Source organism: Schistocerca americana, chromosome 7 (assembly GCF_021461395.2).
Source record: "Schistocerca americana isolate TAMUIC-IGC-003095 chromosome 7, iqSchAmer2.1, whole genome shotgun sequence".
Taxonomy (NCBI): Eukaryota; Metazoa; Arthropoda; class Insecta; order Orthoptera; family Acrididae; genus Schistocerca; species Schistocerca americana.
Window position 1 is genome coordinate 464,483,832 of NC_060125.1, and position 21,264 is coordinate 464,505,095.

At 42.5% G+C, this 21,264-nt stretch overlaps 1 protein-coding gene across 1 annotated transcript in view; it reads right to left on the bottom strand.

Annotated features, from left to right (window-relative positions):
• LOC124623017 (lachesin-like) overlaps positions 1 to 2,604 on the bottom strand; it is a 384,735-nt gene extending 382,131 nt beyond the window's left edge. Inside the window, exons 1-2 of the mRNA XM_047148808.1 lie at positions 2,593 to 2,604; positions 2,376 to 2,522 (exon numbers count right to left, since the gene is read on the bottom strand). Coding sequence (XP_047004764.1) covers positions 2,376 to 2,522; positions 2,593 to 2,604 — 159 coding nt within the window. The remainder of the gene's footprint in view (positions 1 to 2,375; positions 2,523 to 2,592) is intronic.
• Positions 2,605 to 21,264: the final 18,660 nt, after the last annotated feature.

Consider the following 21,264-nt stretch of genomic DNA (forward strand, 5'->3'; position numbering starts at 1 on the left):
ACACCAGTGGTCGGCGGAAGGTGCACGTGCCCGTCGACCTGGGACCGGACCGCAGCGACGCACGGATGCACGCCAAGACCGTAGGATCCTACGCAGTGCCGTAGGGGACCGCACCGCCACTTCCCAGCAAATTAGGGACACTGTTGCTCCTGGGGTATCGGCGAGGACCATTCGCAACCGTCTCCATGAAGCTGGGCTACGGTCCCGCACACCGTTAGGCCGTCTTCCGCTCACGCCCCAACATCGTGCAGCCCGCCTCCAGTGGTGTCGCGACAGGCGTGAATGGAGGGACGAATGGAGACGTGTCGTCTTCAGCGATGAGAGTCACTTCTGCCTTGGTGCCAATGATGGTCGTATGCGTGTTTGGCGCCGTGCAGGTGAGCGCCACAATCAGGACTGCATACGACCGAGGCACACAGGGCCAACACCCGGCATCATGGTGTGGGGAGCGATCTCCTACACTGGCCGTACACCACTGGTGATCGTCGAGGGGACACTGAATAGTGCACGGTACATCCAAACCGTCATCGAACCCATCGTTCTACCATTCCTAGACCGGCAAGGGAACTTGCTGTTCCAACACGACAATGCACGTCCGCATGTATCCCGTGCCACCCAACGTGCTCTAGAAGGTGTAAGTCAACTACCCTGGCCAGCAAGATCTCCGGATCTGTCCCCCATTGAGCATGTTTGGGACTGGATGAAGCGTCGTCTCACGCGGTCTGCACGTCCAGCACGAACGCTGGTCCAACTGAGGCGCCAGGTGGAAATTGCACGGCAAGCCGTTCCACAGGACTACATCCAGCATCTCTACGATCGTCTCCATGGGAGAATAGCAGCCTGCATTGCTGCGAAAGGTGGATATACACTGTACTAGTGCCGACATTGTGCATGCTCTGTTGCCTGTGTCTATGTGCCTGTGGTTCTGTCAGTGTGATCATGTGATGCATCTGACCCCAGGAATGTGTCAATAAAGTTTCCCCTTCCTGGGACAATGCATTCACGGTGTTCTTATTTCAATTTCCAGGAGTGTATTTTTTGTGAATTTTAGTTATCCTGACGTAAGGTAGGTGGTCACTTTGAGTATTTATTAGAGGTGACAAGGAATGTCTTTTTAATGGTATTGTGTTGGAAGTGTCATTTCTTGACTCCATTATCCTTCTTTAGTCATTGAAAGTACGGTCATACAGCTTTTGTGTAATGAGGTTCTTCTTGTAAAAACCTTGAAGCAACAAAGAAAGAGAAGAAAAAGAAAATGAGCAGAAGGAAAAACGGAAAGCAGCAGAAGAGAAGAAAGGCAATACAAAGAAGAATGTAAAGAGCCGAATACAAAGCCCCGGAAGAGCTGTTTTTGACGATAACAACGAAGACACAAACCGCATGTACTGCAAAGAAGAATTTTCAATTTCAAATCCAAATGAACAATATATTCGGTACTAATTGTGCTCCTTATGGTCTCACAAACTCTATACGGAAGTTGAAAAACAGAGTTGGTCTTTTATTTCTAAAAAAATTCAGTTGAAATCATGTTTCACAACAAAATATATTTAGTTATTTCTTAAAACAATTCTTTATCTTTTATTTTTGAGGTTAAAACTAAGTGAGCACTTTGCCCGCTCATGTCGGGTGAAGTGGCCGTCTTGTCACTTAGTGAAAACTGAATTGTTTAAAGTACTTAATTTGGTACTAGTGTGATTAAACTATTCCGTCTTGTACTTCGATGCTGACTTCTATGCTTTTCCATCTATTCTTACTCAAATCTAAAAACAGAAATAGCGTATGGCCCGGCCACCTTCCCTGTTCTGCCTTACTCTCTGCAAAACTTGTGAAGTTCCTCCAAGCACTGGTGCTACATAGCCTTATTCTTACTACGTCAACATCTCACTAGGCTGTCCAACAGGTAACTTAAAGAAGAGGAACTCATTTTGGCCCATCTAAAGTGGGCATTTGCATCATGGATCCGATACGAAAAGTACAATGCAAGCGCATTGTACAAGAGTTTCGGTTAATAGCAAGACGTAAGCGTAAGCTTGCCTTTCAAACCTCAGATTTTGAGCCTTCATGTTTGGTGACTTTACAAACACCTCACTAGCGAGTTTAGAGATTAGAAGGAGTACACAGTGATTGTAAGGCAGTTAAAATGTGACGCTAAAAACCGGATAGGTGGTGTGCATCTTTAGCGTTACCGCTTGCACCAAACAATTCTCCTCTCTGATGAAATACAACACAAATTATAGTTAAACAGAGATTCGGTGGCAACGCTTTGCACTTACGGGAAGCCATCAGAAAATCAACTCCGGCAGGCGGTATTCACGCCGGGCGTCGTTTGCATTAAGCCCGTGTTTACTTTGGCTTCCCCCGCGCGGTGTACTCACCTTGTACTTGCCGAGGTTGTTGACGGAGCAGACGAAGACGGCCTCCCGGCCGACGGGCGTCGTCAGGTTCTGGATGGGCGCCACGAACTCCGGGTCGTCGGGGGCGCGCGCAGCGGGGGAGGGCCACGCCCCCACCGCCTCCTCCGCCTCCCCAGCCCCCACACCCGCCCCCAGCCCATCCGCCCCCACCGGGAGCGCCGGGGCGCCCGCCGCCTGCAACGTCGTCCATGGCGCCGCGTCTGCAACACAAACAAAGCCCCTGGTAGCGGCTCCTCTGGCGTCTGGCAGTACAGTTCGCGACTGTTACGTCACGAAAACTGTTATACTGTTTAACACGATGGTAACAAGCAGATCTTCGTCTGGCACTAGGCAAAAGTGAGTCAGAAAGGGCACCGTGCACAAAACGTTCAGGAATGCATGTAGGTACTATAGGAGGATACAAGATGACTTGGACAGGATTTTTGATCGGTGTAAAGAATGGCAGCTAATTTTAAATGTAGATAAATGTAAATTAATGCTGATGAATAGGAAAAAGAATCCCGTAATGTTTGAATACTCCATTAGTAGTGTAGCGCTTGACACAGTCACGTCGATTAAATATTTGGGCGTAACATTGCAGAGCGATATGAAGTGGGACAAGCATGTAATGGCAATTGTGGGGAAGGCGGATAGTCGCCTTCGGTTCGTTGGTAGAATTTTGGGAACATGTGGTTCATATGTAAAGGTGACCGCTTATAAAACACTAATGCGACATATTCTTGAGTACTGCTCGAGCATTTGGGATCCCTATCAGGTCGGATTGAGGGAGTACATAGAAGCAATTCAGAGGCGGGCTGCTAGATTTGTTACTGGTGGGTTTGATCATCACGCGAGTGTTACGGAAATGCTTCAGGAACTCGGGTGGGAGTCTCTAGAGGAAATGAGGCGTTCTTTTCGTGAATTGCTACTGAGGAAATTTAGAGAACCAGCATTTGAGGCTGACTGCAGTACAATTTTACTGCCGCCAACTTACATTTCGCAGAAAGAACACAAAGATAAGGTAAGAGAGATTAGGTCTCGTACAGAGGCATATAGGCAGTCATTTTCCCTCGTTTTGTTTGGGAGTGGAACAGGGACAGAAGATGCTAGTTGTGGTACGAGGTACCCTCCGCCACGCACCGTATGGTGGATTGCGGAGTATGTATGTAGATGTAGATGTAGATCAAGACTTGAACTGGAAAGCCAATATAACTATTCTCTCCCACTAGCTCAGTTTGCATGTTATGCTCTGAGAATTATTTCTAATGTTTGGTCCCCAGATGTTGCTAGAATGTATTATGTTGGTTACTTCCAGTCCCTAGTAACATGTACAATAGTTTTCAGGGGTAAAATTAGTAGTCGATTAAATGTAATTTTTACGTCACAGAAAAGGACTTTTCGAATCTTGTCTCACAGCTCGGCTAGGGCTCACTGGAACCACCTCTATTTAAAATGTTCTCTTTGGTTACTTCTCCTTCCTTACACATATACAAACGTTAGTTGATGACAAGAGGTAGACATGGTAATTTGCTAGTCAACTCCGGTTACCAGAATTGTAATACTCGTAACTGTGAGTCGCTCCATATACAGGGTGTACGAAAATACTCTCTTTCAAATTCTGAAGGTGGCAGGGGTAAAATACAGGGAGCGAACGGCTATTTACACTTTGTACAGAAACCAGATGGCAGTTATAAGAGTCGAGGGACATGAAACGGAAGCTGTGGTTGGGAAGGGAGTGAGATAGGGTTATAGCCTCTCCCCGGTGCTATTCAATCTGTATATTGAGCAAGCAGTAAAGGAAGCAAAAGGAAAGTTCGTAGCAGGTATTAAAATCCATGGAGAAGAAATAAAATCTTTGAGGTTCGCCGAGGACATTGTAATTCTGTCAGAGACAGCAAAGGATTTGGAAGAGCAGCTGAACGGAATGGACAGTGTCTTGAAAGGAGGGTATAAGAGGAACATCAACAAAAGCAAAACGAGGATAATGGAATGTAGTCGAATTAAGCCAGGTGATGCTGAGGGTATTAGATTAGGAAATGAGACACTTAAAGTAGTAAAGGAGTTTTGCTGTTTGGGGAGCAAAATAACTGATGATGGTCGAAGTAGAGAGGATATTAAATGTAGACTGGCAATGGCAAGGAAAGCGTTTCTGAAGATGAGAAATTTGTTAACATCGAGTATAGATTTAAGTGTAAGGAAGTCGTTTCTGAAAGTATTTGTATGGAGTGTAGCCATGTATGGAAGTGAAACATGGACGATAAATAGTTTAGACAAGAAAAGAATAGAAGCTTTTGAAATGTGGTGCTACAGAAGAATGCTGAAGATTAGATGGGTAGATCACATAACTAATGAGGAGGTATTGAACAGAATTGGGGAGAAGAGGACTTTGTGGCACAACTTGACTAGAAGAAGGGATCTGTTGGTAGGACATGTTCTGAGGCATCAAGGTATCACCAGTTTAGTACTGAAGGGCAGCGTGGAGGGTAAAAATCGTAGAGCGAGACCAAGAGATGAATACACGAAGCAGAATCAGAAGGATGTAGGCTGCAATAGGTAGTGGGAGATGAAGAAGCTTGCAGAGGATAGAGTAGCGTGGAGAGCTGCATCAAACCAGTCTCAGGATTGAAGACCACGACAACAACAACGAAAATTCCCGTTACAGACTTCTAGGACTTGTAGAGGGAAGTGAGTACATAATATTTTGAGCAGGGACCCATGCCCGGAAGCGTACCATTTCCGTTTTGCAGTTCAGATCATTCACGTCTTCTTGAGGCAGTGAATTAAAAAAAAAATCGGAAAAAAGTATTATACGCAAGAACAGTACTGATGAATTACAACAACAGCTCGACGTAGCGACCACGTACGTTGTTACAGACCACTGCACCTACGGAGCATGTTCTGATACACTCTCCATCCCAAATGGAGTTTCTCCAGTTCCTAGTACCGCGGACGGAACTCGTACCAGCTGGTCTTCCTCTGCCTCTACGGGAGTCTCGTAAATTACAGTTTGCATACAACCCCACAAGAAATAGTCCATATGTGTTAAATCCAGCGATCCCGACAGCCACGCACCACGTCGGTCTATCCCTTTTCACCATGTCGTCCCTTAAGATGTCTCCGAGCCGCGCGTGGGAAGTGAGGTGGAGCACCATCACGCTGAAATTACATTTCCTGACTGATATTCAGTCGCGTGTCATCCTGTCTAGCCTACTGCATACGAGGACATCCAACTCTGAGACTTTTCTGTTTACATCAGGAGACGTGGACGTATTACACATCTGAATCGAAACCGACGTAAAACGGAAACGGTATTTTTTCTGACATAGCTTTCTACTCAAAGTATTACCTGTATGTACATAATACACTCTACAAGCCCAAGAAGTCAGCAACGGGAATTTCCGCACACCCTGCAGAGCAAGTTAGAACAACTCGCACTCTAATACATATGAGTCAATCTGCTGCAACTTTTTGTAATGTGCTGCCAATATATATAAAGAGGTTGGACAAGGAAACGGCTTTTAGATTAAAGATAAAATCGTTTCTTGTTGAGAAGCGCTTCTCCAATGTAAATTAATATGCTAGCTTATGCGATTATTACACCTTCGATCATTGTCGGGTTCTTTTGATTCCATTAACTGCTGAACTATAGGTGCTCTGTTTGTCTTTGCAAAGAATGTTTCTGCTGTTGGTATTATGTTTCCTCTGTTTGAAATGCAGTGCGACACACTTCCGCTGAGTAAGGATCTGGTGCTAACCTAATTGTGATGGTTTCAGTGTCGGCAGGTTTTGCTTGTGCTCGTTGCCCATACCTTTCAGCAGTGTCGGGTCATGTGCTCTCGTGTTTTATTTTTTGAGGGGTGTTTAAAATCAAAGTTTCATGTTTTATCTACATCACTGATTTGCTTATTGTGTATTTCCTAAGTTTAGGCAGTATGGTGTAATTTGTTGATATGTTTTCACTTTTTCTGTAGTGTTTTTACTTTCAGAATTTATTTTCATTTACTTCCTTATTTTATACGTTGCTCACACACTTTCAGTCACTTACTGAGCGACCCGGTTACTTCAGTCTTAATGTTCTGGACTCGCTTTCGGAAGGACTGGGGCTTCTTCTCTGTCCGGCCCTCCTGACTTGGATTTTCCTTGGTTTCCCCTTGTTGTGAAGGTGAATTCTGGGATGTTTCCTTCGACTGGGCCAAGGCAGACTTTCTGCCCCATCCTCACCTTCTCATATCCCATTTTGTAAATGTTTTATATGTATGTATTACTTCGGTTTGTTTCTGACATGTCCGATACTGTTATACCAAATAGTCTATGGATGTGAACGAATATTTCATATGTTGTAGTTCAGATGAGTCATCTCTCAGAGCAGTTAAACAACCCACAGCTATGCCCGAACGGTTGTAGCTTCTTCCGGTAGTAAGAAATTTCAGTGGAAGTGTTCGATAGATTGTTTCTAGAGTAGAACTTATCAATGGGTTGTGCTGCGATTTGGGCATTTTGTGACATCGACCAAACTATTGTTCAGCATCAATCAAAGCTTCATCAGTAAAATTTATTGTAAAACGAAAAATGTTTAAAATTTACTAAAAACTCGCCAAAACAAGAAAACCGGAAGGATAAATTAAATTAACCTCTACACAGCTCCCAATACACCTGATAACAAAGACTATGATCGCTTTGTATTCCCGTTTAATCCTCAAAGGATGCAAACACGAGAAATAGGGTATCTGATATCACGAAGAAGCATGTTACTGTGAAATTGTTGGTGGTCCATCATTCAATCTTTCAGGAAAAATAAGACCAAGAAATGGTTCAAATGGCTCTGAGCGCTATGGGATTTAACATCTGAGGCCATCAGTCTCCTAGACGTAGAACTACTTAAACCTAACTAACCTAAGGACATCACACACCTCCATGCCCGGGGCAGGATTCGAACCTGCGACCATAGCAGTCGAGCGGTTCCCTACTGAAGTGCCTAGAACCGCTCGGCCACTATGGCCGGCCAAAATAAGACAAAATAATAATTTAAAAATAGGTTTCATCCATAATTTCTTCCGCCGAAATAGTATTGTAGATGATGTGTACACACAAACACTACCACAATGTAATGATTCCACTTCAAAAGAAAGCCTATGCTATTTGGTGTGAATATTATCAATCCACCCGTTTAATATGCCATGGTTTCAAAATATTCGCTAGAAGAATTCACAGATGAACGGGAATTGTGGCAGAAAACGACATAGGGGAATATATGCCTCCGTTACGGGGATACGGAGAGCAAGCGACGCCGTAGTTACCCCATGACTTATATTGAAGGATGGACCGAGGAAATGTGAGCCGCATTCGTAATTATAGAGCAGTACTTCGACAACGTTGACTGGAAAACACTCGCTGAATTTCTGAAAGTAGCTATGACAAAAAAGGAAAGAAAACGAGTGGGAGGGTATCTGCATTTAGTACTCAAACAACATTGCAGCTGTAAGAGCCGAAGCGCATGTAAGGTAATAGGTAGGGCGACACAACTCTGTAGCTGTCCACCATCTTATTCAGTCTGTATATTTAACAAGTGGTAAAGGAAACCATGAAGAAATCTGGGAAGGATATTAATACACAGGCAGAGGAAATAAAAAAAATTGTTTGCCGACGATGAAGTAGCTCTGTCAGTGTAAAAAAAGTACTAGGATTGCCAATTTAACGGTATGGGTACTGTCTTGAAAAGAGACTACAAGGAGAACATCAACAAAGCAAAACAAGAGTCGAATTAAATGACGTGATGTCAAGGTATTTATAACAGAAAATGAGAGCCTTGTCTCGGGAACAACTGTTTCTCGTAACACTTGTTTCTTCATGTCGGGAGTGCGAACTATCCGACGTCTGCCGCAATCCTTAACCATTGCTGGGAGTGTTCCTGTGTCTGGAAGTCGTAGATAGTAAAAGATATTCAGATCAGTGTTTATATCGTTCCCACTCCACGGAATCATTAATCTCGTTGCGATTACAGGAGAACTTCAAAGTATTCGTTATAGAATGAATGACATAGAAGATAACTATTAGTGCTTTCCGGACATCACAATCAAACGGATCCATTTAAGTCGAGTTAGTTGACAGAATGTGTGTACACCATGGGTTTAATATTAATGAACATATTACATTTCAGTCCTACTGACACAACTATATTTAAGAACTAGTTTTTGTTTATTTTTTAGCAGGTTACCTGTTTTAAAATAAAAATTCGTCCATCGAATAGAAGGAACAATCTTGAAGAAGTGATTTTAGGTTACATTTGAGTGTTGCTTTACTACCTGTCAGACTTTTATCTTATAGGGAAAATGTGCAAAAGATTATACTGCATCATGCCGAACCCCTTTCTGAACCGCTAACTGCTTTAATGACGGGTAGAGTTGTAGGTATGGACATCACTGTTTTCCTCAAATTGTGATGTATTGTTTGTGACGAAATTGTTTGGCGAATATATGATGGTGTAGTTTAATGTCTAATCTTTGAAGTACATATAAGGTGACCGTAGGTAAATACCATGTATTATTCTTACTTTTCGCTTTTGTGCAGTCAATACATACTCTCTAAGTGATGACGTACGCCAGCAAATTGTTCCATAAGACATTACTGAGTGGAAATACGCAAAGTGTGTTAAGTGGTTGATACATTTACAAGACTACCAATTGCTCGAAGAGAAAAAGTAACTGAACTTAATTGTTTCAGCAAATCACCACTATGCTTCTCACTTCAAATGTTGAGCATTCTGCCCTGTATACTGAATCCTGTCCATGTTCTATGTCGTTTGTTGTCGTGACTCTGTTTTTTGTACAGAACTGAGGATAATGTACTTTCTTCAAATTGAGGAACAGTTCATATTCAGAGAAAAACTTCATAATTCTTTGAAAAGCGTCACTAACAATCTCTTCGGTTACTCTCTCTCTCTCTCTCTCTCTCTCTCTCTCTCTCTCTCTCTCTCTCACTTTAACAGGTTTTATTATAACATTAGTATCGTCTGCAAAAAGTATCAATTCTGCTTGATGAAGGTTAAGTGACAGGTCGTTCACATTTACAAGAAATTAGAGTTGACACAAAATTGAACTCTGTAGGACTCATTACGTAATTTCTGACAAATATTTTCTCTCTTCCAACATTATTCGAATTTTACAGCAAGATATATTATGTTACCCGATTTTCTCTAGTTTTCACCTGTACAGCACCCAATACTATCATCTATTATGTGATACTTTTTCCACTTTTTTATTTTTTGTGAATATTCTGTACAGAATATATATGAGACAGTCACAATAGGAGGAACCGATCGTAAGCAGATAATCTAATGTAAAGTAATAAAAATTTTAAACACTGCCTGCAATTTTTTTTTTAAATCTTACAATTTCTTCTACTTTATTTCAGTTGCATTTAACATTAAATTTTATATTTAGAAAATGATGATCATATAGCGTAATTACCATCTTCAGATCACATGTGGAATTATAAATGTACCATCATTGTACAACATTGTTGCATATTCCATAACATCCTTAATTGCCAGACGAATCAACAGTGTTGTACACTGCTAGTACATTTATAATTCCAAATTTGCTCTGAAATGTTAGTTACAGGTACCGAAACTGATCATTACTCTGTAAAAAATTGTAATATTAAATGCGACTGAGGCAATATATAGAAAAATTTAGAACAGTTTATAAGGTTTTATAGAAAGTTTTTAAAATTTTCATCACTTCACATCTGATTATATCCTGAGCAACTCAATTTTGAATTTCGTGTTCTGATTTGTTTGACATTAGACATGTTTAACACCCATATTCACGTGTGTATTCCGCAGTAATATGTGATGGAAGACAGGATTAAATATGGATAATAGCGTAGGGGACTGTCTCATTACATTAATTCGTAACACATGGTAAGTGGCGATTTGCATGGGTCATATTGTATCAGTCTCATTATATACGAAGCCAGAATGTGTGTAGACGACGCGGTGTGTCAAAGTACATTATTGAAGACAATCGTATGCACGTAAAAGACTATCACAGGAAGAATTTAACGATAGAAACGACATTTAGACTCAAACAGTGGTACTGAATGACACGCATTAGTTGATGAAAATTAAATTTCGGGATAAATTTAGTTATTTTTACCGAACGCAGGCTTCTCCTGCATGCGAAATAGCCACAGCTATGAATTTATGAAAAGATAAAACCGCATTCATCGCCTTTAGTATTTCATAGTATTGATTTAAGGTCTGCACTTCTGCCACAATACGCTGATTATCTGAAGATATTCCCATTGGCAAACGAAACACAGCACAAGGAATAATTTTTGACCTGTGGCAGATTCTCTATAGGTTAATAAATTACTTTTGTTTTTTCACTGCAACTTAAAGTGGTCTTCACCTTCCGAACCCTTGTAAGGTGGCAGAATAAATGAAGGTCAATTTCGCACCCTACATAAGAGTTTTATACATCGTAACGGGAAGGTAAATATGACACCTAACTTACTTTGGCAGTAATGAGCAGATTTGCCTATAAGTATGTAATGCAAAAGGGATGACACTCAATCGACGATATTGACGTACCACTCCTATATCATGCATGCTAAAGAATAGAAGGTGAGACAAGCAGCGAAAGGAAACGTTTTGTGTGGAAGCCAGCACGGGCAGACGCAGAGGCCGCTTCACGGGAGGCACTACAGAAAGCTGTTAGGGGGTGTCCCACAGTGGGAGTCAGCGACCGGACAGGTGACGCATGCTGCAGAGTGAGTAACGAGCCACCAGAAGTAGGACAGAAAGAAGCTTTAGAAATCTGCGTTTCGGAATCCCAAATGGATACGAACAAAACCAGTGACACAGTTGATCACGTGAACGTCCGATATCCGGAAACGAACTAGGAAAGAGTAAAGTGCCGAGATTTCGACACAGGTAAATGGTAAGGCCCTCGCGATTCGTAGAGAGAGTTTCCACAAAATAATAGGAACGCTCCTATTCGTCAAGAAAAGCCGTGACATGGAGAACGAAACAACCCAGGTGGGGAGAGAGTTCGGCCACGAGAAAGACGAGAGCGAAGTTTTCGGGGACTCTTCTCTGAACTGGCGTCATGTGCAGAACGGATCACATAACGCTCTGTACGACGCAGAGGAGAAATTTGAGTGAAAACTGCGTTCACTGCGGCTGACATTCAGCTAGATTTAGCTGTAGCATTGTTAAGCTCCCACTGTGGACAAACGAACCAGCTAATTACTTAATTGTGCTTGTGAGGACAGTTTTAATATGGACGCTGCTCCAGCCACGCGTGTGCATATCGCCATATTCCAAGACTATGGATGAGTGCATGTTTTCTCGCATCAAGAGAAACACAGGGACAATTTCTGCTGAAAAAAAAATCAGCAAAGGCTTAATTACATTTTATAAGAATTTCGGTGGGCGAGAGCAGCCATGGAGATGACAGCTCATCGCAACTAAGGTAAATACCGTGTGCAGAGGTGTAAACTTGTTGGTTCACCAGCTTGCGTCTACTGTAAACTCGAGTGATCTTGGGTAATCTTTGCTCAACTTATCACAAAACTAACCATTCTCCATAGACTTGATTGTCATCCTAAATAGTACCGAACTTTGAACCAGAATCAGATGATTTATCGTAGTACTGGCCGACGTCATGACGTAGTAATATAACAATAATTTTGTAAAGAAACTTCTAGTTCAAATTTACCATTGTTGTGTTTAGGATTATTTCACTTTCTGAGGACGACATGCATTCGTTTGACAACTGTCGTAACATTGTCACATTGTAACCTGTGTAAATGAGTGCATTTCTGTGATACGTTTGCAACATTAAACCAAAGTTATTTACAGCTTACACAGTTGTTGTTGATGAGACACGAACCTTACACCCTGTTCAGTCAAGTAACTGAAAGAATAGGTTCACATCAAAAGAACCGACTACTGCAAGTGATATCTTTTAAAATAGCAATTAGTTTGCTTATGTTGTTTCTGACCATCAGCCAACGATACTGTTACAATACCTTTCGATTCATAAATAACGCAAATAGTGCTATTTTGATGTAGATCGCTTCAGACGTTATATTTCTTTGTTTTGGTCACATATTCACCACGTATAATGTAAACTGTGTTTCTAAATTATTCAGTTGTCATGGAAACGAACAATAAATTTTCAAACAGCGGGTCTGTAGCATCACAACCATACACTTTGCATTGGAGCTTGAGGAACGGTATTTTTAACTGTTCTGTAGGTTAACATTCCTTCACTTGTATACCTACAAAGACATAAAGTTTGTAAATGGGCAGCGGAGGCAGCCAGAAAGATTTGTTACGTGTATGGGAAAATGGCACTGGAACGAGTACGGCCTGGAAATGGTTTTCTCGTTCCAAGGAGGATCGTTTTGACATTTGTGACTCTCCACGTCCAGGAACATCTTCGGAGTCTGATGAACATTGTTTCAACGCATTAATTCACAATCATCACGTCAGTGTACTCTAGATCTAGCAAATGTGATGAAAAGTGATCACTCCACCATCGTACGACATTTGTACGCAGTGAGCAAGGTTCAAAATTAGGGTGTATAGGCACCGAATGCTCTACGCCAAAATCAGAAATATCATCGGTTGGCCATACGTGCATCTCTGCTTGCTTGTCATCATTCCTAGCCTGTATTGTTACTAGTGACGAAAAATAACATCCCTATGTTAACACGATGAAAAGAAGGAATGGTTGAGGCGAAACAAAGCAGCAACTCCCCGTAGAAAGACCTGCGCGCATCGTCGTTAAAACATGTTACGATTCTGTTGGAACAGAGACGGCGTGCTCCTATACGAATTACTACGCCGAAGTGTAACCATCGTTACTGGCATTTACTGTCAATAACTGAGACGTCTAGTACACGCAATCTAAGAAAAACGACGAGGAAAACCCCCCGATCACCCTCGCCGGCATTCTGCCAGACTGACAAACCACACTATACAAACGTTGGGTTGAAAAGTTATTCTGCACCCACCTTATTCATCTCATCTTATGCCCTCAAATTTTCATCTTTACCACTCTCTATCGAGCAAGCCTCAAGGAACTTCCTTTCCAAATGAAAATGTGCTCCGAAAACGGCTTGCCTCAAAACTACGTGATTTCTACCGTCGCGAAAAGGGAAAGTTATACCAACGTCAGCAGACTACTGTAAGCAGTGAGAAAGAATAAATTTTTATGGCTCAGGTCTCTGTCACGTGTATTTGTTCTCTTTTTTAAACTTATGAAAAAACGGTTCAAACTTACGCACCAGCCTATATGTTGTTACTTACACCAGAATACTTCTATGGTATGGATGGCTGTTAATCACGTTATTATTTTATATTTATCTTGTCACTAGACCTGGTGTAGATTTTGTTGCTGCTAATTGAACTCTAGGATGTTACATCATTGTTTCCCATTTGTAACAGATCTGCAGACAGCCACTGATGAAATCGGTTAATTTGAATTGTAGAGTTTATGTGATCAAGATGGACCTTTTCAAAAAAAACTGTGCCACTTGTGTTTACCATCAATATGTCGGATCTGATCACGAGCATCAAAACTTCGTTGGTAAAACAGACAGTACACTTGAATATTTCGTCCATAATATATGGCATTAGGAAGGCTGCGACTGTTGGTCAATACAAGTAAAACTGTTTGTGCGTTAGTAGCTTGTTTATTTTGCCACTATGCCTTTCGATAGTTCACACCGTCATCTTCAGATGGAGAATTGTTAATTACTTGGCTGGTATTGGTGAAGAGTGCAGACATATTTTCACAGTCTCAGACCAATGGCAGTGCAGTTTATTTTGCGTCTTTTCAGGGACGTTAGAGTTTTAAAAAGCCTGCATACTGTTGCCTGATGTATGTCCTCTCCACACACGTTACATTTACGATCTGCATGGGAGAGTACACACATCAGGCAACAGCATGCAGATCTTTTACAACTATGCCGTCCCTCAAAAGATGCAAATTAACCTATACTGAGACTGTGAAAGACGGCTGTACTCTTTACCAATACCAGACATGTAAATAAACAATTCTCCACCTAAAGATGGTGGTGTGAACCATCGAAACTCATAGTAGCAAAAGAAACAAGTGACTAACACAGAAACTATTTTATTTTTCATAGAGAGTACACTATTCCAGTTGATGAACCTATGATTTAGGAACTTCTCTAATGTTCAAATGGCTGTGAGCACTATGAGACGTAACATCTGAGGTCATCAGTCCTCTAGAACTTAGAACTGCTTAAACCTAACTAAGCTAAGGACATCACACACATCCATGTCAGAGGCAGGATTTGAACCTGCGAACGTAGTGGTTATGCGGTTCCAGACTGTAGCGCCTAGAACCACTCGGCCACACCGGCCGGCTAGGAACTTCTCTGCAGACGTCGCTAGAACGAATTTTCTGCTGAGGACAGACATCCAATAGCACATCTCAGTGAAGTTCGATATAAACACTTTACGCATTCTCTTTGATAAGTTCTTACTAAAGCGAGTACTGCCCATCTCTCCTGAACTATCTTGCCCACGTGCTATTCTCAACATTATCCTTCATCGGTTTCAAGTCAGCCAGTGGTCTTATGGCTTTGGAAACTAGAATCAAGTTTGCTTTTAATTATTCCATTAATAGGATCAGGATATTCGACGCTCAGCAATAACACACACTCTTTACTGTGATTCGGTTTCGTAGCATTTCTGCGTCACGGCGGACTACGTAGGTATGCTACGCAAGTTGGATTAAACGTCAGGAAATGCGATGTGGGTGTTTGTTTCAAGTGAGCGCTAATGATGTTTCGCCAGGCAAGGGGCTTCAAAGGACTGCAATGAACAGGCAGAAGACCACTTTGACCTGACATGCGCCGCACTGTTTACTGCGACTCCAATTTAAAGCTAACAAATTGCTTTGAGACAACAAATGAGATTAAGGTAGCGTACGCTTTCTAATCAAAACTCCCCGAAACCCATTTGTTTGCTTATCTGAAAGGATTTAACGAGAGGTTCTTTGGCATTGTTTGTGAAATTATGAATTTCATCCAGCGTCTCTGTGCTGCCCTGATGTTCGGACCCCATGACTGTCTGCCCACTCGTCACTTGAATGGAGATGCTTCCACTTCGTCAGCTGCAGTGTCTTCCAAAAGAATTCGTCTTATTTCCCAAAATTGTATTTTCCATACGAGTGAAGATAAAAACTTAGGGCGTATATCTTTTAGCGTATATCTTTTACATACTTGCACATATAACTTTGCTGTATTTTTTATAGTTTCGTTTAAGATCAAAATTTTTCTGTGCCTTTCAATAATGTTCAAAATGTTTTACAACTGGCGCACGGCATATTTCCATACAATAGCCAGACCAGTCCCACACTACTGTGATCGTTGAAAAGCGTCTTATTTCGCGACATTATTCCTTGTGTTAATTAACTTGGGTTCTTTTTGTTGAGCAGGCTGGTTATCTGCAGTATGTCTCTCATATACTCAAGCTTGGGACAAAGATTTCGTAGGGAAAAAACTCCATTGATTTGATTTCTTTTATTGTTTCTTATCAGCATTCTAACTTAACCATTATCCATAATCCTAAGCATGGGTAGAACTGTGATGTATAAATGTGTGAATGAACATACATCTTAGAAACAGAATCCACTTCTTCCTTCGCGTTGCAGAGGAGTGGGATGCCCGCTCAATTTAGTATTTAAAAGTGGCTAGTGGCATATCTGCATCGGAGAAAATAGTGTTTGCAGCTCATTTAAAAAGTTCGTCTTGTGACTGGTCAGCAGACCAACGCGTAAGCAGCAGAAATTTGCACTGAACTCTTGTTCAAATTTTGTGCGGTAAACTGGTGGGAGCTTTGAGTGATGGGCGCTGGTGCCTCTAGTGAAAGATACATTTCATATTGCAACAAAGATCATAATTCAGAATGAGATAGTAACCAAATGTTACATATCATGAATGACTATAGGTAATACAAATGGAAAGAACAACAGGCATGTTTTAGCATGTGTGGAGTTACGCACCCGCACTCTACTTCTGTGCGGCGTCGTAGTTCACCCACAGTTGTTCCGTTGGGAGGCGCGTGGATAAAGTCGCTCCCAGAACCTAGGAGACCAGATGACCCTGGATGATAATGGCGCAATGTGAGATTCGTAAGCCCTTTCACTGTAGGCGGTGCAACGTCGTACTGCCAACGAAAATCACAGCTGAAATGGAGAAAGTAAAATGCCTTTCGCTGTTGTGTCGTCACCATCTAGACCATTCGCACGTTACATAGTAAACGGACGAAAGAGCGATCGAACCAGCGAGCTGTAGTCCGATTCACGAACGATGGTGGTTAGTGCAGGTAGAGGCACGGGTAGGGATCGCATTGTTGCCGGTTCCAAATGACAGTTGCGGTACGCGCATCCATGTGCTGCACTTGAATAAAGCGTGTATCCCGCAGATTGTCTCTCGGTTACTTGTGTAGAACATTTTGCTTACCACCACCATTAGCGATGACAACCCGCAAGAAACGGAATAGAAATTCACCAAAGGACTCGCAACGATCACGTTTAATGCCCGCACTGGCTACGACGTCCGTAGCTGAACGCTCAGAATACTACCGATTGTTCATTGGTTGTTGGAGAATGCGTGACGTCAGGTGCACAGAGTAAGCGTAAACTCGACCGCCTTCGTTCGTGACTCCAACTACAGCTGAAGCGTGTCACCTACCGACAGCCACACGAGCTGGCAACTTAAAACTGGCACCAAGGAAAGTTTTAGCTTTGATTTCATTTACTAGTAAAATCAGTGAATCATTTAGGAACAACTTCCTCAGCCATATCCTATTTCCAGTCAAATATCTTTACACTGTTTTTGAAAATCGTCTCGGTGAGTGCACTTCACTTGCTGTTTCCTATCGGGAGTAGTGACATATATGAATCCTTCCTGCTGACCCCGTATGTTCTCGTTAACACAGCATTACTGTGGGTGTGGACGAATGCATCGTGTGTATGTATCATTTCTGAAGGTACTGTGTTCTCAAACGTCATATTTATTTGCAATTCTTTGGTACCATTATTGAACTTGTTCCTTTATTTGGCTGCATACTAAGCGGTGAAGTACTGGATGTCATGCTGTAAGAGCCAGTTAACTATATCCATCAGAAAAATAAATTACCCCTGCATCCCTAATAACGTTTTGGGAATTGTCGTTGTCGTCTGTGCTGTGTCCACACTTAACGTGATACTGGAATCAGACATAATTGGTCGGCAGCACCTATGAGATGCAGACGATTTAAGGTGTGTGTTTCGGGTATCTGGAACAATATTGCGGCCGTACTGGAGATGGTGTTCGGTTTAATCATCGAGCCTCGTCGACTGTATACCTGAACTTCTAGTGTGAAGGAATTCATCATATTTAGTAGGTTATAGGAGTTTTTGGAATTAAAGTGCCAACTGATTTCTTTTTTTTTTTTTTTTTTTTTTTGAGAATAGGTACTTCCTATCTACAAACAAAACATTTACTTACATGGATATGGTGTCTGTTCTTTCGGACATGTCCTCATCCATATAAGTATATAGTTTCTGGCAATACCGGCCCTGACCTTCTTCTGTGCGGATGCACCCATATTCCCCGAACTCTTACGGGACTTGGTAAGAATGTCTTCCACGAGTAATGAGTGTGTTAGGTAGGGACACTACGAATGTAGCGAGTGGACATATAAGCCGGCCGCTGTGGCAGAGCGGTTGTAGGTGCTTCAGTCTGGAACCGCGCGGCCGCTACGGTCACAAGTTCGAATCCTGCCTCGGGCATGGATGTGTGTGATGTCCTTAGGTTAGCTAGGTTTAAGTAGTTCTAAGTTCTCGGGGACTGATGGCCTCAGACGTTAAGTCCCATGGTGTTCAGAGCCATTTTGTGGACATATAAGATGAGAATGTTGGTCTCGCGGGCGGCATGCGCGAGATATTCCCTGCAGTCGCAGTATCTTCCGTGCCCTCGATGGCACAGATGCGTGCCGGCACGGTAACTCAGCGTGTTCGGTCAGAGAGCTGGTTGGCCTCTGAAATCAAAAAACTGCGTGGAAGGATCAACAAACGAACTTGAACAGTTGTCACGTGATGTCCACAACGACCAAACACAACGATCAACAACGAACAAAAAAAAAAAAAAAAAAAAAAAAAAAAAAAAAAAAAAAGAAAAAAAAAAAAAATTGATAGAGCGTCTGCAATGTAAGCAGGACATCCTAGGTTCGAGTCCCGGTCGGGGCTCGCATTTTCACCTGTCCCCGTTGATATATATTAACGCCCGTCAGAAGCTGAAGGTATTAATATATATATTTTAACAAAACATTTTGTGATCCATAATTACTTGTTGCGAATTACTTCTACTGTCCGTATCATAATTTGCTGTTTAATAAACATGCAAGTCATTACTGGGCTTACTAAATCAACTAAACACATATTCCAATTATGATTGGCCGAATGAGGAAGACTAACTGGGAAACGGAGATGGAGAGAAGAAGACAGCTAATGTAGCACCGTCGCTTGTACGGAACAGAGATGTTAGAAGTTCCGAAATATTCAGTTCGTATATCTTCGTAACTACAATAGCAGCTGACACTGCGGAACCTATACCGTAGCTACTGCACGACACAAATTCTTATTTTGAACTGGCTAGCCGAATGCCTGCTCTCTTAACTACCTGCACCAATGAAACAATTTCTTTTACTATTCCATGGAGGATTTCATTAGATATTTTCTGCTGCTTGACTTGAACTTCTTAGTTAATGATGCATGTTTACAATGTTAGCGTGACATAATTTATGTGACTTTCGTACTGAAGAAGGTACCTTTAGCGGTACCGAAACCTCGGCAAGGCGTCTACAGTAAACTTATCCCATCGGTTGTGGGCACATTTTATTTATTGAATAGTTTAAACTTCATCAACGTGTAGGAGGAAGGGTAGGGAAAATAACTCATGTACGAGCTTTTTATACAACTGGGATGAGCATTTTGGAACATAACAAAGTCTTTTACAGGATTGTTATGATAAAGATATAGCTAAAAACAGATTAATGAAGCTAATAAAATGCTACTGAATGTGATACTTTGACGTGTAGCTATTATAATCTCATCGTCATACATTCTCTTCCTATGATGGTTACACAAGACATACTCCCTCCCTCTCTCTCTCTCTCTCTCTCTCTCTCTTTCTGTGACGAACCAAAACATTATGACCTCCTGCAAAACAGCGTTTTGATCTACCTTTGCAACACAACACGGCAGCGACTATGCGTGGCATGGATTTGACAAGTGATTGTCCGGTTACCAAACGTATGTGACTTCTGAGGTCCACGGTCAGGTAGTGTAACTCCCGTAAATATGGGACCGACGTTATTTTTGGCGCGGAGAACGCGTCTGACAGTATCTCATAATCGTTCCATCGGGTTCAGATCACGTGAATTCGAAGGTCGAGACACTGCATTCAATATGCTCCTGCAGCCACTGTTGGACGACTCCGGCCTCGTGATATGGATAGTTATTCTACCGGAAGATGCCATCAGCACTGGGGAAGACATCAAGCATAGAAGGATGCAGGTCGTCCGCAGTAAAGTTTACTCCATCTGTAGCTGTCATAGGGCCTCTGATTACTACGGGTACAACATGTTCCACGGGACCCACGTAAATGTCCTCAATAGCGTAATGTTGCCCACACCTGCCTGTGTTCTTGGCGTGTCGCGTATTCCGAGCAGTAGTTTGCCTGGATGAAGGCGTACCCATAGGCGACTATCGACCTGGTGTAGCAAGAAGTGTAATTCCTCCGACCAGGAGACACGTTTCCAATGTCCCCGTGATCACTGCAGTCTTTACTGACGATGCCGTTTTGGTAATTTGGGAACACACAGCGGTCGTCTGGTGCAGAGCCGAATGTTCAACAATATGCACTGAAGGGTGTGCTCCGAAACACTTTTGCCTGCAGTAGCGCTGTACTGTGTCGTTAGGTCTGCCACAGGTCGCAGTCTATCCCGCTATATAGAGCGTGTAAGGATTGAAATTCCATTATTTGTGGCGAGGCGTGGACATTCAAAAACCTATCGTGTAACCTGCATCGAACTACTGACGTCACAGTAAAATTTATGCCATCTGTAGTTGTTTTGTCCGGCTCACTTTGCGAAATCTCGGTTACGTACAGGGCGCACGGGAAATCAATATGTCTGCGAAAAGGTAATCAGTAAAGGTCTTAACTTTGTCGTTTATTATGCTCGTCTGGAATAGTTACTCTCCCTCCCTTAGCCGGGCATTGTGGCCGAGCGGTTCTAGTCGCTTCAGTCCGGAACAACACTGCTGCTACGGTCGCAGGTTTGAATTCTGCCTCGGGCATGGATGTGTGTGATGTCCTTAGGTTAGTTAGGTTTAAGTAGTTCGAAGTTCTAGGGGACTGATGACCTCAGATGTTAAGTGCCATAGTGCTCAGAGCCAATTCTACGGGACTGATGTCCTCAGACGTTAAGTCCCATAGTGCTTAGAGCCTACCACATAGAGCCTACCCTCCCTTACTCGCTCTCCCCCGGAGACTACTGCTGGCGCTTCTAAGACCTGCACTGTCAAATGCCGTGACGTAAGCGCCACGGCCTGTTTTATTGTGGAACTCAGAAAATATATAACCTGAGCAGAGCCGACCGGGGAATCAAATGGAGAATCTTTATAGCGTAGAATTGTGCTGCAAGAGGAGAAATACACTCCTGGAAATGGAAAAAAGAACACATCGACACCGGTGTGTCAGACCCACCATACTTGCTCCGGACACTGCGAGAGGGCTGTACAAGCAATGATCACACGCACGGCACAGCGGACACACCAGG